This window comes from Lissotriton vulgaris, chromosome 7 (assembly GCF_964263255.1).
Source record: "Lissotriton vulgaris chromosome 7, aLisVul1.2, whole genome shotgun sequence".
NCBI classification, from domain to species: domain Eukaryota; kingdom Metazoa; phylum Chordata; class Amphibia; order Caudata; family Salamandridae; genus Lissotriton; species Lissotriton vulgaris.
The window spans coordinates 687,766,380-687,780,464 of record NC_141695.1 but is presented as its reverse complement, the minus strand read 5'-3'; the positions used below and the strand labels follow the sequence as shown (position 1 = coordinate 687,780,464).

Below are 14,085 nucleotides of genomic sequence, written 5' to 3'. Positions count from 1 at the left end.
AGTAGTTTTCAAAGGTTTTCTTTCTGCCTGCTTTTTATTGGAAGGTGTATATACAATGGTTTTTATTGCAGCATTGTTCAGCTCTTCTCAGAGAGGTCTGCATTGTGAGTGTTTATATTTGTATATATACATATATGTAGAGCGTTATATATATATATATATGTTATATGTGTTTCCGGTGTCCTGCGCATGGGCGGGAATATTCATGTGCTTATGACTTTGATGAGGATACCCCTGGAAGAGAACTAGGATTACAGGTAAGTAACTAATCCTTCTCCGCGCTCCTACAGGCCATGCTCTACTTTCCACTCTCCTCTAACGGCCCTCCTGGGCTCCATCAAAGAGTTATTGTTGTGCAGCTACTCTTGCTGCACAACTCTTGCCTAAGTGCAGAGTGGCCATCCACTGGAGCCAACAACCTGCCCCCACTTTGTCCACCTGGCTACGAAATGTGGTGTCCAACTTCTGGGATTCGATGCCTCTGCACTCTCGCCCCAAAGATATCGGAGAACTGTTTCTTGCATACATGCGCCTAAGAGACTCGCCTGCAACCTCGCCACAGAGACCTGAACCTGAGGCTCGCCCTCTGCCCCATGCCTCACAGCACCCCCACCATATGGTATAAGACCTCAGATACTTTAACTTAACTACTGAGTTGAGTCTCTGTACTTTATTACTGTTGATCCCACGTCTATGGTTGAAGAATGCTAGTGCATTACTGGGGATCTGGGCTCACTCTGCTTGGAGCCACATGTAAAAGAGTAACTGCTTTGATGCTGCCTACGGCTATACACCAAATGGTACTGTGCCCATTCCCCTCCCATCCCCCCCCCCCCCCAATCCCTGTGCCCACGTTCTGCAGTTGTGACTCTGGTCATGTTTTTTTCATTATAAATGCCAATAAAAATAATTTTTGGAAACCCCATTGTGAATCAGTTTATATATGATAAGTAAATAATAGTTTGAGAAGTGAGGCTGTAGATGCACATGCTTTGCATACTCCTGCCATCTAGTGTTTGGTTCGGATGTGTGCAAGTTGTTTTTCTTCAAAGAGGTATCTCGAATCACAACGTAGAGTGACTCCTTTTCTTGGTGATAATGCGCATGGGCATAGAGTCTATTGTTGGATCGTTTTCTGTCCACTGTCTGGTTCCGACGTGTGTCCCTGTGCTCCAGGTTGAGACAGTTACGGTGCTCTGTTTCTGTTGATGCTCAGTTTTGTTAAGATAGAGTATTCCATGTTGTGTATCGAGATTCAGAAAACGTTATCGCTAGTCAAATCGATGCGTTTTAACTGCAGCCCTCCAGTTCCTCTCCCTGCGAGGGCACCATTTTAATCTACACCAGGTTCACCAGAGTAGGCCCTGCTTTTGATGGAAAGGGCACCTTTCTGTTTCTGCCTGAATTGCCACACAAAATACCCCCAGACCAAACTCCATCTGGTCTGTAACCTGTGTTTGTCACCGAAACACAGGGGGGAGAGTTGCAAGGCCTGTCTATCTTTCCATTTCAAAAAGACTTATAGAGACCGCCAGGCATGTCGGCAGTAAAAGCAGCAGAGCAATATTGAAGACACTTCTGACATCAAGATGTTGGGGACTAGGAATCTTACAGTCCAGGGTCTCTGGGACTCCAAACACCAGGGTCTACCGCTGGTACATAATGGAGAAATTCCTCCAGCATCCCCCAGAGGAGCACCAGAAAAGGGGCAGGAGCTTTAGTCTGAAGGCTATCTCCTGTCCTGCACAGGGGGGTCTATACTAGTGTTTTTCTTTGGCGCCAGACCTGGCTAAGCATATCCGTCTTTAAGCCAGAATGTCCCTTTCAACAAAGAACATCTTTTTGGTCCCTAAGTTGATCTGGCCCCCGAAAAAATGAAAAAGGATACAGAGACTGCCAAGTCTATGGGTGCACTTCAGACACATAGTCCTTGTAGCTCTTTTCGCCGCTCCACCTACCGGGCGGGTTAGAAAAGCACCTGCTCAGATGCCTCTACCTCGCACCAATGTGGCCAGGGTCACCACACCTCTCACAAGATTACCATAGAGTGTCCTATGGGGACAACAATGCCGATGGTAGAAGCAAAGGTGCTTTCCCACGTGGTTCCACATCTATGACAAAACAGTGACTTCTGATCCTCCAAACCCCCCCCCCTCCCTCTCCCCCCCCCCCCCTCCATCCCCCCCCCAACACTCAATACCTGTCTGTCGACGATTACAGGATTTTTTGCCCACATGGCAATCCTTAACATCAGACCAGTGGGTTTGGCCATTATCCAATATGGTTATTGTCTGGAGCTCAATACACACCCCCATACCCCCCCCCCCTTCTGCCCACCCCCCCGACATTCCTTTCACTCAAAGACTCTGGCAAGCTTATCTCACTCTCATACTAGTGGCTCCCACATGGGTTCGACTGCCCTGGTTCACAACACAACTAGAACTATCTGTAGTTCCAACAAGAGGCTTCCCCTCAACCCGAATCTTCTCCCTGAGAACCATGGAGAAATCGGGCACCCAAATCCCAAGGAACTCAACATAACCGAATTTGATGACCTCAGGATCCAAATTGCTATCTGTCTTCAACTTGAATGTATGACCATTCTCAAAGAAGCTCGCAAGCCCTAGAGCATGCTATGCAGCTTAATGGAAAAGATTTGTCTGTTACGGTCATAAGATTATTAATCCTTTTAATGCTACAATACAAAACATGTTTGTTACCAGCTGCATCTACAGCTCTATGGACTTGCATTCACATCCATACCCTTGTATCCGGCTGCAGTGGCTGCCTATCTGCAAAATAGAAAACAACTGTCTTTGTTCAAAGTACCAGTCATCAAAGACTTTATGGAACTGGGTAAGAGAGTAATCCCCCCCCCCCACCCCCCCACCCCCGGGTTCTACCTGCACCTACCTGGAATCTTAACATTGTTCTCACTAGACTTATAGGTCCACCATTGGAACCACTACACAATTTCTATCTCGGAAGGTCACTTTGTTAAATGCCATTACTTCACTCAGACATGTTAGTGAGCTCCAGGCACTAACCTTAGAAGAGCCTTTCTTCCAGCTTTGATACTTTACACCGACCCGAAAATTCCTTCAAAGGTGGTCTCTGATTTCCACCATAATCCATTGAGTTGCAGTGTTGTTTCCTCAGCCAGACTTGGTTGTGGAAAGGGATCTCCATACATTAGATGTTAAGAGAGCCCTTATGTACTACATTAACAGAATTAAAGACTGTCGCAAAACCAATCTGCTCTTTGTTGGCTTTTTGCCCGATCATAAAGGAAAGCCCATATCCAAATCAGGCATTGCCAGGTGGGCAGTTAAATGCATTCAGACATGGTATGTTATAACCAAAAGGACTTAACCCCCCACCCCTCCCAGCACACTCTACTTGCAAGATAGGGTTTTGTATGGCTTTCCTGGGCAAGATCCAACTAGCTAATATATGGAAAGCAGCTACATGGTCTACACCACACACTTTCTACAAACATAATTGTGTGCATAATCTAGCATGCCAAGAGACTCATGTCGGCCAGGCAGTGCTATGTGCACTCTTCTCTTTTTAGCACCTGCAACACCCACAGGTTAGCCACTGCTTTGGGGGGCAGTACTATACCTATGCCTGGAACAGATTATTTTACTTGCCCTGTAAGCATCTGCTGTAAATTACCATGCGCCAACCCTCCTCCTTGGACACCTGTGGTCGTTGCAGTTCCTTTACCTTTTCATATACATGCACATCTCTTTACTTACACTTATTTTACACTCCATTCTCACCCGCCTGCGGAAAAACAATCCAACAATGGAGTAGATGCCCATAAGCATTATCACCATGAGGAGGAGTCACTCTACCTTGTGACTCGAAAGACTTCTTCGAAGAAAAACAAATTGCACACATCCCAACCTAACGCTAGATGGCAGTAATATACAAAGCATGTGAATCTACAGCACCACATGCCAAGAACAGATGCTTACAGGGTAAGTAACAAAATCCATTGTATTAATTTGTTTTGGCGTACTTTCTATGTAGCGTTAATTGTTGTGTTTTTGTCTCCCTTTACAGAGGGTGTCATGGCAATGTGTCTTAGAAATGTATAGTTCTTAAGAATACAGGATTGTTCATTAAAATGTGTTTATATGCATTCCATGCAGATGGCCACTAGTCCCGGGAAACGACCCGTTAAGGATGTTAGAATATGTTGTAGCACTTGTAGTCTGGAAACCGCAGTCAGGACAATAGCTGCTAGTTCGAATCGAGAATAAATAAATGCTGTGGTAAACCATACCAGGTGTACTCCGAGAGCATTGAGTGGACGCTACAAAATATTTGTTTTCCATTTTCTGTATACGTTTTTACCGCTGTTAAAGACAAACTCTAAAATGTTAATCGCTGGCCCCTTCGAGCTGTGTGCCCATTTTATGGTCTCTTGTTATATTATTTCATTCAGACGAAGACCAGAATATTGTGAAAATTGGAAAGATTTCATTTAATCCCAGAGACATGATCGGACATGGAGCGGAGGGCACCATAGTATACAGGTAAGCTCATATTAGAATTGAGCGCCAGTCGTATAACCATTTACACTGGAATTAGCTGTTGAAATGTGCGTAATTCACACTATCCACCCTTGTTATGCATTGCTTCCACCAAACGCATCAGGGATTGTTATGACAATGCAACTATGCTCCGCATTGAGCCTAGAAATGTTGACTCATTTCATCCTGTTGTAGAACTAATCCTTGCACTATGTCAAACATGAACACCATTTGAAGCCTGTTAGTATAATAATAGCGTGTAGCATTCTAGATGTTTAAATAAATGTAAACCGATACACAAACATGGCCGAGATCAAATGCCACCCCCTCCCTTGATTTTGCCAAATTATTACTTTAGCCTGATGCTTCCCTGCACGTTCTGCTGCCCTTGCGCCTGCTGGCTTCATCTCCTAATTTCTGATAAGGAAGTGGTTGATGTCCACTTCCTGAACCTGTAGTATGCTCTGGGATATATTTCTGATGTATGGTGATTCAGCAACACTCCTTGTTTTTGTTTCCATTTCCTTAGGGGTCGTTTTGATAATCGAGATGTTGCCGTGAAAAGAATTCTCCCAGAATGCTTTAGTTTTGCAGATCGGGAAGTGCAGCTGCTCCGGGAGTCCGATGAATACCCAAATGTTATTCGGTATTTCTGTACCGAGAAAGACCGGCAGTTCCAGTATATTGCCATAGAGCTATGTGTTGCCACTTTGCAGGAGGTAGGAGCGAAAATAATGTGTTCCATCTTCCACAACCATCTTTTGTGTGCCTGTTGATTGACTCTGTTGAAGGTTGTTTTACTCCTGGACCGATCTCTGTATGCACCCAACCTCAAAAGATGCTGTATCTATTTAGCGATACTTAGCAATAAGTTAAATATGTGTTTCTTTCCTTGTGTTGTAGTATGTTGAACTTGAGAACTTTAATCGTCATGGGTTGGAACCCATAGAGTTATTGCAGCAGACGATGTCCGGACTTGCTTATTTGCATTCTCTGAATATAGGTGAGCATCTGCCTACAACATTCTTTTTTCCGTAGCCTCTGTTCATTATATAAGTCGTAAATCACTCTGCTTTGGTAGTCCACTTATTTCCTGATTTGCTGAGTGTGTGCAAGGGGGAGCTAGAATGTAAGTGTGGCACTAAGCTCCGTTCGTCAGTTTAAGAAAAAGGCGTAGCAAAAAGTTAATTTAGTTTGACATTGTAGAATGTACCATCTACTTGTCTCCTGAGGCTATTAGTATTCATATGCAGGTTCTCGCATTTTCTCGCATCATATTTTCATGAGTGTACTTGGATGGTTTGTCACAAGCTACAAGCCATGTATTAAATGCATATGTCTTGGTTCTGTTGCTGACAGTTTCAAGTTGCATGTTTCGGACACTTGGCCCTTTAATAACCATCTACGCTCCCTCTGCTGGATTAGTACTGCGCCCTCTGGCAGGTGCTTTCAGATGTAGTGCAAAAAAAGGTTATTTTGTGCATATGGCCATCGTCTTCCTCCTCATCGGCTACAGCTATGAATATGTTCTGAGGGGCACAACTGCATTGTTTGCTGAGCCTTCGCATTGATCTGTAGGTTGCACCTCATTTTGAGGTACCCTCATCAACATTTCAGAGAACTCTTCCTTCAGGCTTTCATGTATATTTTATAACCTCAAGGTACAGCGTCTAGCTTCAGTAATTCAGTATTTGAGACATTAACTATTTGCAAGCTGTCATAGAGCTTTGAAAGTACTCGAAAAACTTCGTAGAACTAATAGTGTTTGTATTAATCTGACTTCAAGTAAATACCCTGGAAAACCTTGCATGTCATCATGTCCATCTGTGCCTATTTAGTATTGGCTATTGTCTTTTCAGGGTTAGGGGGCGCTTGTTCCTCACTACTTCTATTGACTGAATATAAAGTCTTGCAGATTTCCTAGTCAAAAAGCCTAAACCCAGCTCCTGGAGGGAGAAAAAGAAGCTTTGTACCAGAGCCCAATGCTTGCCTGTCCACGTTCGAAAGTACTCACAAGAAGAAAGCGACATTACCCTGCTTACGTGGCAACTACAACGAACACTGGGTCCATACATTCACCTCATGTAGAAGTACCAGCACAATGCTATATTTGGTATAAGATCTTTCAGTAGTTGTAAAAAGTTGGATTATTATTTGTAGGGGTGACTACCCACCCTGGATAGGACTGGGGCAGTAAAAAATCATGGGCGCCTAATTATAAGTGGCCCCAATTAGTAAATTGGATAGCTAAATAAGTAGCCCATGTTTGCAAATTAGGACAGTTTAGAACTTGTAAAGACATGCTGTATAATGTGTTTGCACAGTATGCAAGACTGCATGGATTTGAGCTTGCTTCAGGCAATGTTTGTTGTAATATCAGGTAAAGCAATATTAAAAACTGGCCCAACATACTATAAAACAGGCTTATAAACAGCCAAACAAATGGCCCCGTCGCTGACCTGTCAGACTAGCCCACTGGACAGTGCCGGATTGCCCTATAGGCCTGTGTGACCGCGTACCCACCTCAAGGGAAATCACAACTTTTGTCAGGGTGAACCCTCAGTCACTAATTTAACCTGAGCTCTACTCCCTGGTAGTTATGGCACGGAGCAGGCAGGCTAGATTTAGGGCAATGTGTAAAGTATTTATGCAGTACCAAAGCAATAATACATTCGGAATGCAAAACAATAAAAATTCCAAACGAAATTAGAACAATAGAGTCAAATGTAATAAACTTACACCAAAATGACAAATGTCCAAAAAGGGGAACTGGAGATACAATTTTCTAAAGTTTTAGGTAGAAAGAACTCCAAAAAGCACAAAACAACGATGATCAGTGGTTGTAGACTGGTACCAAGGTGCAATTTGAGGCCAACAGTTATGGAGCACTGGTAGTACACCAACCAGGTTCGACCTTGTCAAAGATTTTACCTTTTGATTTAGTCTTTTAAATCCCAACTAACACAAAGGAGTACACTTCCAGGACCCCAGGGACAACTGGGGAGGCACTTAGAGGCTCACAAGCTATCGGGGAGAGATCAGCAGAAGGGACCAGTTCAGATCCAATTGACAGCACTACTTCCAGGAAACGGCCTCTTGCAGCTTGTTGTCTCCCTGTAGCATTCAGGAGGTAAGCCAGCTGAGCCTTGGAATCCACATCTTTGTCCTGGGAACAAGAGGGAGCAGATTCGCTCCACTAGTGGCACATTCAGCCAGTTGAGCGAGCTTCTGATCTTCTGCAGGTCCAGTGAGTGTTCTGAAGTGGATGCCTGGAGGTGCCACATTTTTGCCAGTCCTAGCTAATGGGTGTAAATCCCTCCTTGGGCATTCCCTATCCAATGGGTTAAAAGTTCCTCAGAGGTAATCCCACCCTCTTTTGCAGCTGTTCCTGTTTACCTTACTGCAGACAGTGCCAAAATGTCATGTGTTAGGACGTTTCGCGATGACAAAAGTATTCGACCAAACTAAACATGGTCTCTTAGGCATTAATCTAATCTCTGGTTTTCTACTTAGGACAGGTAGGCCTGCCTAGTGAAAATAGCTTTTAAGCCCCTGTCACTGTAGAAACATGCTAAAATTAATTTTCTACATGTGCCACTTTTACATACCATGCTCCCTAGCTGGTGGGTGATAGGATGACATAGGGGCAGTGCTTAATTTGAACCTGTCATTTCTGGTGCTTGACATCAGCACTTTGTCAGCACCTGCACCTGTGACAGTCCACCAGATGGTGGCACTGTCTGAGATGAGAACATATGTATTTATTAAGTGAAATGTCATTGAAAATGAATAATACCTGCCGCTTACAACATTATTATTGCTTTGTGTGGCCTGAAATTGTCTGCATTGTCACACTGATGGGAATGTGATGGTTAGGTGTTTTGTTGGTACTGTCATTGGCAGCACTGGCAGGGGCATTGTGTGGTGCAGGCTGCAGTGGTGTTCCGAAAAGGGCCCTGGCACTTCATTTTTTACAAATTAAGCACTGCATAGGGTGACTTACTAATATTTAATAAGGAGGTATTTACCTGTCCGTGTTTATTCTGACAGGACAGAGTGCATTTTTTACACTGTTACAGGCAGACTACAGTGGCACGCCTGATGCCACATTTTCACAGGCTCTATAGTGTATGGCCCAATATGTGCTGCAGTCCAGTAGTGGCATTTAACTTCCAGGCCCTGGGTACATTTTGTACCTTACATTAGGGACATATAGGCAAGATAAATATGCCAATTAGGAGCATGCTAATTTGACCGCGTTTAAAGGGGGAGTACAGGCACAGGACTGCTGGTTAGCAAGTGTAAATTCCACAGAGTTCTACAGCCAACAAAAATATAGGATACAGCAAAAGTCAAAAAGAAAACTGAGGTGACCACTTAGAAAAGGCGAATTTCATATGGTACTCGTTGTAATTTCAGACACTGGTGATGGTGTGGAAGCAGGCAAGGCATTTGATCCATGGTCAGGTTTTGGAGATTACATTTTTTGTAAACTGCATTTAGCATGTACATTTGGAGGGGAAAAACCGCTCAACAATGTCTTGATAAGTGTAACAAACATGTACAATACATTGAATACATTCGTGGGATAAAAAACAAGATTTTCACATAATTCACTTTAAAAAATCCTCAAGCTTTCCAGTAAGTGAGAGAATTGTAAACACTAGTCTTCATGTAACTGACCTTTATTAGAAGAGTAGATAGACATTCGACCTGTACCTTTGAACGCACAGCAAAAGGGACAAGACAAAAATTTTTTTTTTTAATTTGTCTTTAATACTCGGTTCACCTTCGGAATTAAAGCATTACTTATTGATTTGCCCTCTCGAGACTCACAGAGATGTTATATTTGAGCCTCCTCCTACCTCTGGGCCCCAGGTGGATTGCACTGGCTGCACTACTGGTATTAGCGCTCATTGGGCTTGCATTAGTAGGGGATGCTTCTGCGTGTCAAGAATGAGATGTTCTGCTGGAGCGGTGTGTGTGAATTCAGTGTTGCATTGGGGTTGCTGCTGCTTCTCATGACTGAGGTGCACTGCTGGATCGGTGTGTGAGTTTCAGTGTTGCATTGGTGGTGCTGCTGCAGGACTAAGGTGCGCTGGTTGAGCTGTGTGTGTCAGTGTTGCATTGGGGAGATGGTGCTGCTTGTCAGGACTGAGGTGCGCACTGGTGGAGCGGTGTGTGTTTCAGTGTTGCATTGGGGTGCTGCTGCTTGCCAGGACTGAGGTGCACTGGTGGAGCAGTGTGTGAGTTTCAGTGTTGCATTGGGGGGGTGCTGCTGCTTGTCGTGACTGAGGTGCACTGTGTGAGTTTGTGTTGTATTGGGGTGCTGCTGCTTGTTATGACTGAGGTGCACTGGTGGAGCGGTGTGTGAGTTTCAGTGTTGGATTAAGGGGGTGCTGCTGCTTGCAAGGACTGAGGTGCACTGGTTGAGACGTGTGTGAGATTCAGTGTTGCACTAAGGGGGTGCAGCTGCTTGCAAGGACAGGTGCACTGGTGGAGTGGTGTGTGTTTGTGTTGCATTGGGGTGCTGCTGCTTGTTATGACTGAGGTGCACTGGTGGAGCGGTGTGTGAGTTTGTGTTGCATTGGGGGGGTGCTGCTGCTTGTCGTGACTGAGGTGCTATCAGTGTTGCATTAAGGGGGTGCTGCTGCTTTCAAGGACTGAGATGCACTGCTGGAGCGGTGTGTGAGTTTCAGTGTTGCACGGGGCGCGCTGCTGCTTAGGAGGACTGAGGTGCGCTGGTGGAGCGGTGTGTGAGTTCAGTGTTTCATTAGGGGGTGCTGCTTGGGGTTCAGTCCCACACACCTGCGGTGCGCTGCAGCCAGTACCGAGGAGCACGGTCGGAGCTACCCCTCCCAGCTCTGTTAGGATCCCCTCACACCCCCTGCTCACACCCCCCCCCCTCCTCCTTCTCCTCCTCCATTGGTGACCTCACCCCATGTGACTGCTTAGTGGACAGGCACGTTGCCGCACTGTCCGTGTGTCTGTCTGCACAGATTTCCCCATTCAACGGAGCCGCAGTGCTGACCCGACAGCCTATCCGCGAATGGATGTCAGGGCTGAAAGAGGGCGAGTGAAGGATACCTCGGCGGGTTAACGTGCCTGCCGCAGCTGAGATGTGTAACCTGCAGGTTCTAGATTCTGGGCATGTAAGAACGCGTCCAGCTCACAGAGGCACCTCCGACGCTACACGCTCACTCTTCCTTTCATGTCAGGGTCCCTCGGGCATACACGCTCACTCTTCCTTTCATGTCAGGGCCCCTCGGGCAGTCTGCGTTCAGACTCGTCCTGAAGAGGCCTCAGAAACTCATGAACAATCCCTGTCCCTGGGCTCTAGGCCTTCTTCCGATAGGAGGAGGGTGGAGGGCCTGGTGAGACTGAGGGAACAGTAAGAGGAGGAGGAAGGGGCCGTGCCAGCTGTGGAGATCAAAGGAGTTGATACAGAACTTTATAAAACAAAATCTGCTTTACAAGTGCTAAACAAAAGTATTACTAGTTCCCATGTCATTATCTCCTGATCAATTTCACAATGCAAATCCCCCCTTCACTGCTTGTCCGGTCAGAATAGGACTGTCACTGGAACGCTTTTACATCCAATGCAAAATCTTGTGACAACTTGTAACTTTAATAAGTAATTCTTGATGGACGCCTTTTTTCAAAACACATAGCATGGTTCGTGGGCAGGCATTATTACAAAAGCAACTGTTAAAGAATATCTCAATGATGAAAAGACAGCGGTTGCGGTGTCTACGGCAGCCGGTGCAGCAATCCACTGAGCTATCTTACTGGGAGATGAGCGGGCGATCTGCAGGTTCAGTGCGTGCAGCAAGTGCATTAGCCCTATGGTCTCTTATAAAAGGGGTAGAGCTAGATAAGTAGATGACCTGCATATCTCAACAGCAGGTGCATTGCCCCCGGATCTGCCTCCGCAGCCCAGACTCACCCAGAGGAAGACGTTGAGGGCCTCCCAGCTGTACAGGCCGCTCCCAAGCGGGAGGATGAGGATGCTGTAGCCTGGCCGCATGGCCATGGGGGCGTCCGGGGGTGCAGCCGGCCCGGGGTGCCGTCCGCATGGCGCTGGGTGTCTGACTGTGAACGGGAGAGGGGACTGTGCGAGGGAGACACCTGCTTCTATGCAACCAATCAGCAGGGCCGAGGGTGGGTATGTGGAGGGGAGGGATGCGATGCACGTGCAGGGGAGGTGTGGTCAGAGGGCAGGCAGCTGCGTAGGAGGAGGGGGGGTCTCCCTAACCCCTGATTCTACTGTGTCCCCGGGCAGATTGTGCCCTGTATCTCCCTGCTAGATCGGATAATCAGAATGAATTCATGCATGTATGGGGGAGTTCTTTTATTTAATGATAGCGCACTGTTTCGCCATTGGGCACTAGGATTCCAAGGAGGCACCAAGACCTGTCACAGTCGACACCCTCCCAAGGTAAAACAAGCATTGGCCCATCGCTGACACCTCTGAAACTCTCGTGTTTCCATTGTGCCTGGCTGTGAGAGGAACATTAGTCAGGACCGCTCGAGGCTCCCAGTGCGGCCCCTGTGCTCTACATTTAAAGACTGCCCGGCTCGGACAGGAAGCCAAGCAACCTGTGTTGGGACGGTGGCGGGGCCGCAAGAAGACAGGAAGCAGACTGGAGCCTACCCCGCGCTTCTGTGCACGGTGAAGCCAGCCGGAAAAAGAGAGCGTGTGAGACAGCGGGGCTCGTGGAGAGCACGCCTGCTGCTGAGCCTGCCCAGCTGACGACCGAGAGAGCCCGGTGAGCAGGGACTCCTCGAGAGCAGCAGGGGAGTCCTGAGTCAGCCCGGTGAGTTGCTATTCCCTGGGTGCCTCCCCGCATCAAGGGGGACAGGAGATGTGCACAGCGCGTGACTGTGACTGTACGTGGTGAACGCGCACGTGTCCCAGTCCGGCCTGTGCGTGCCCATCTCCTGTCTCCCTGCAAGCCCTTAAAAGCAGAGTCGACGACAATAGGTCTCTCTGGCGACAGCACTTCGCGATGTGTCGCCAGGTGCGAGACCTAAAAAACCTCATACTGGAATAAATTAATGTATTCTCCAATTTAATAAATTATCTGCTTAGGCAGTGGGTAGGGGTAAATGGTAAAATGAACTCTAGAATGCAAAGTTTATGGAACTGTTCAGATACCTGATTTTTAGGTCTCGCATAGGAGACCTTTAGCCGTCGTCCAGCTCTTTTTCGAAGCACCTACTCGTGCTTGTGGCGGCATACACCTTAAGGGAGCGCGCAGGGGAGCGCCCCAAGCATGAGTGTCTGCTGCGAAAAAGAGCTGCTCTCCCAAGCGCGTGCGCCTTGCTACGCCTCTCCGTCACGGGTAATAATGGCTTGGCTCAAAGTAAGCATTTTCTGTTTGACATTTGTTCTTATTTAAGGCTATTTCCTTAACTTACCTATTTTGTTGACAGTCTTGAATATTAAATACAATTCGTTTTCATGTCTTGCCATTTTTTCTTTTGCTTTAATACCCAAACAGTTTTCGAGCACAGGGGGTGATTAAAACAATGTTTGTATTGATTACATACGCCACGCATGTGTCAATATAATTCTAAAATGTAACTATAAATTAACCTGACTAAGTGATCATCTTTGAGGTTCTATCTCTGCAATACTAAACCGTTGAAAATCATTTATTTATGCGCATTCCCACTTGATCAGTCCCTGAGAAAGAACCTGGCAATTATATTCGAGTGGCGGGAATTTGGCAGTGTTTTATGCGTCATTAAGCGGAACTGAGCGACAGAGAACTCCATAACAAAAAACGGAATTAAAGTTGCTGCGCGGAGACTCTCTCCCTTCCTCCCCCACCCATAGCCCCCTGCTCCCTTCATCACACTACATGCCCGAAGCTCCAAGCTGGCTTGACAGCGCGGTGGTGCCTGGAGACAGCCCTCCGAGGCCTCCCTCTTCAGATTTAGAATAAGTGGGTTACGCTGCTTGTCAGGCACTGGTAACAAGACCACCTCCTTCGCAATATAGATCTTCCTTCCCTTCATGGCAGAAATGACATACTGCACAAGGCTTGGTAAAGTAGGTGATTTCGAACCGAGCAATTGACCGCCACTGACCTTTCAAACCACGACGTGGTGCTCATCAGTAAATCTTGTTAGTAGAAGGGAAGGCCTGTTGTACTTTGGGAGAGGATGTTATCTTATTTCGTTTTTTTTTTTGTTGCTGTAAATATTTCCCTCCTTTAATCAATAATAAAGCAGAGAGAATTTGATGGAACGTGAGCAAAGTTCAAACCTTTACTGTGAAAAAATTATTTGAGCAAATCTCTCCTTTTTAGGTTTTGCCTGCACAGCCCTTGCACTGTGCTTGAGAAATCTATTGTTTTTAATATAAACTTAAGAGACTTACATCCCACCTCCTCTCCTTTCCTGGCTTCTTATTGGTTCCAGTGCATGCCACTTACTTTTCCTCCATTTCTTTTGACTGTAGCATATTTTCCTGCATTTACCAATGCTTCCCTTATCAGTTTACCACCGTAGAAATACTCTTTACATTGGCTTT

The 14,085-nt window shown here is 46.3% G+C and overlaps 1 protein-coding gene across 2 annotated transcripts in view; it reads left to right on the top strand.

Annotated features, from left to right (window-relative positions):
- Positions 1 to 14,085, top strand: part of ERN1 (endoplasmic reticulum to nucleus signaling 1) — a 673,099-nt gene that overhangs the window by 521,338 nt on the left and 137,676 nt on the right. For both annotated transcript variants that reach the window (XM_086930909.1, XM_086930908.1), the window contains exons 14-16: positions 4,457 to 4,547; positions 5,074 to 5,263; positions 5,448 to 5,547. In XM_086930909.1, coding sequence (XP_086787035.1) covers positions 4,457 to 4,547; positions 5,074 to 5,263; positions 5,448 to 5,547 — 381 coding nt within the window. The remainder of the gene's footprint in view (positions 1 to 4,456; positions 4,548 to 5,073; positions 5,264 to 5,447; positions 5,548 to 14,085) is intronic.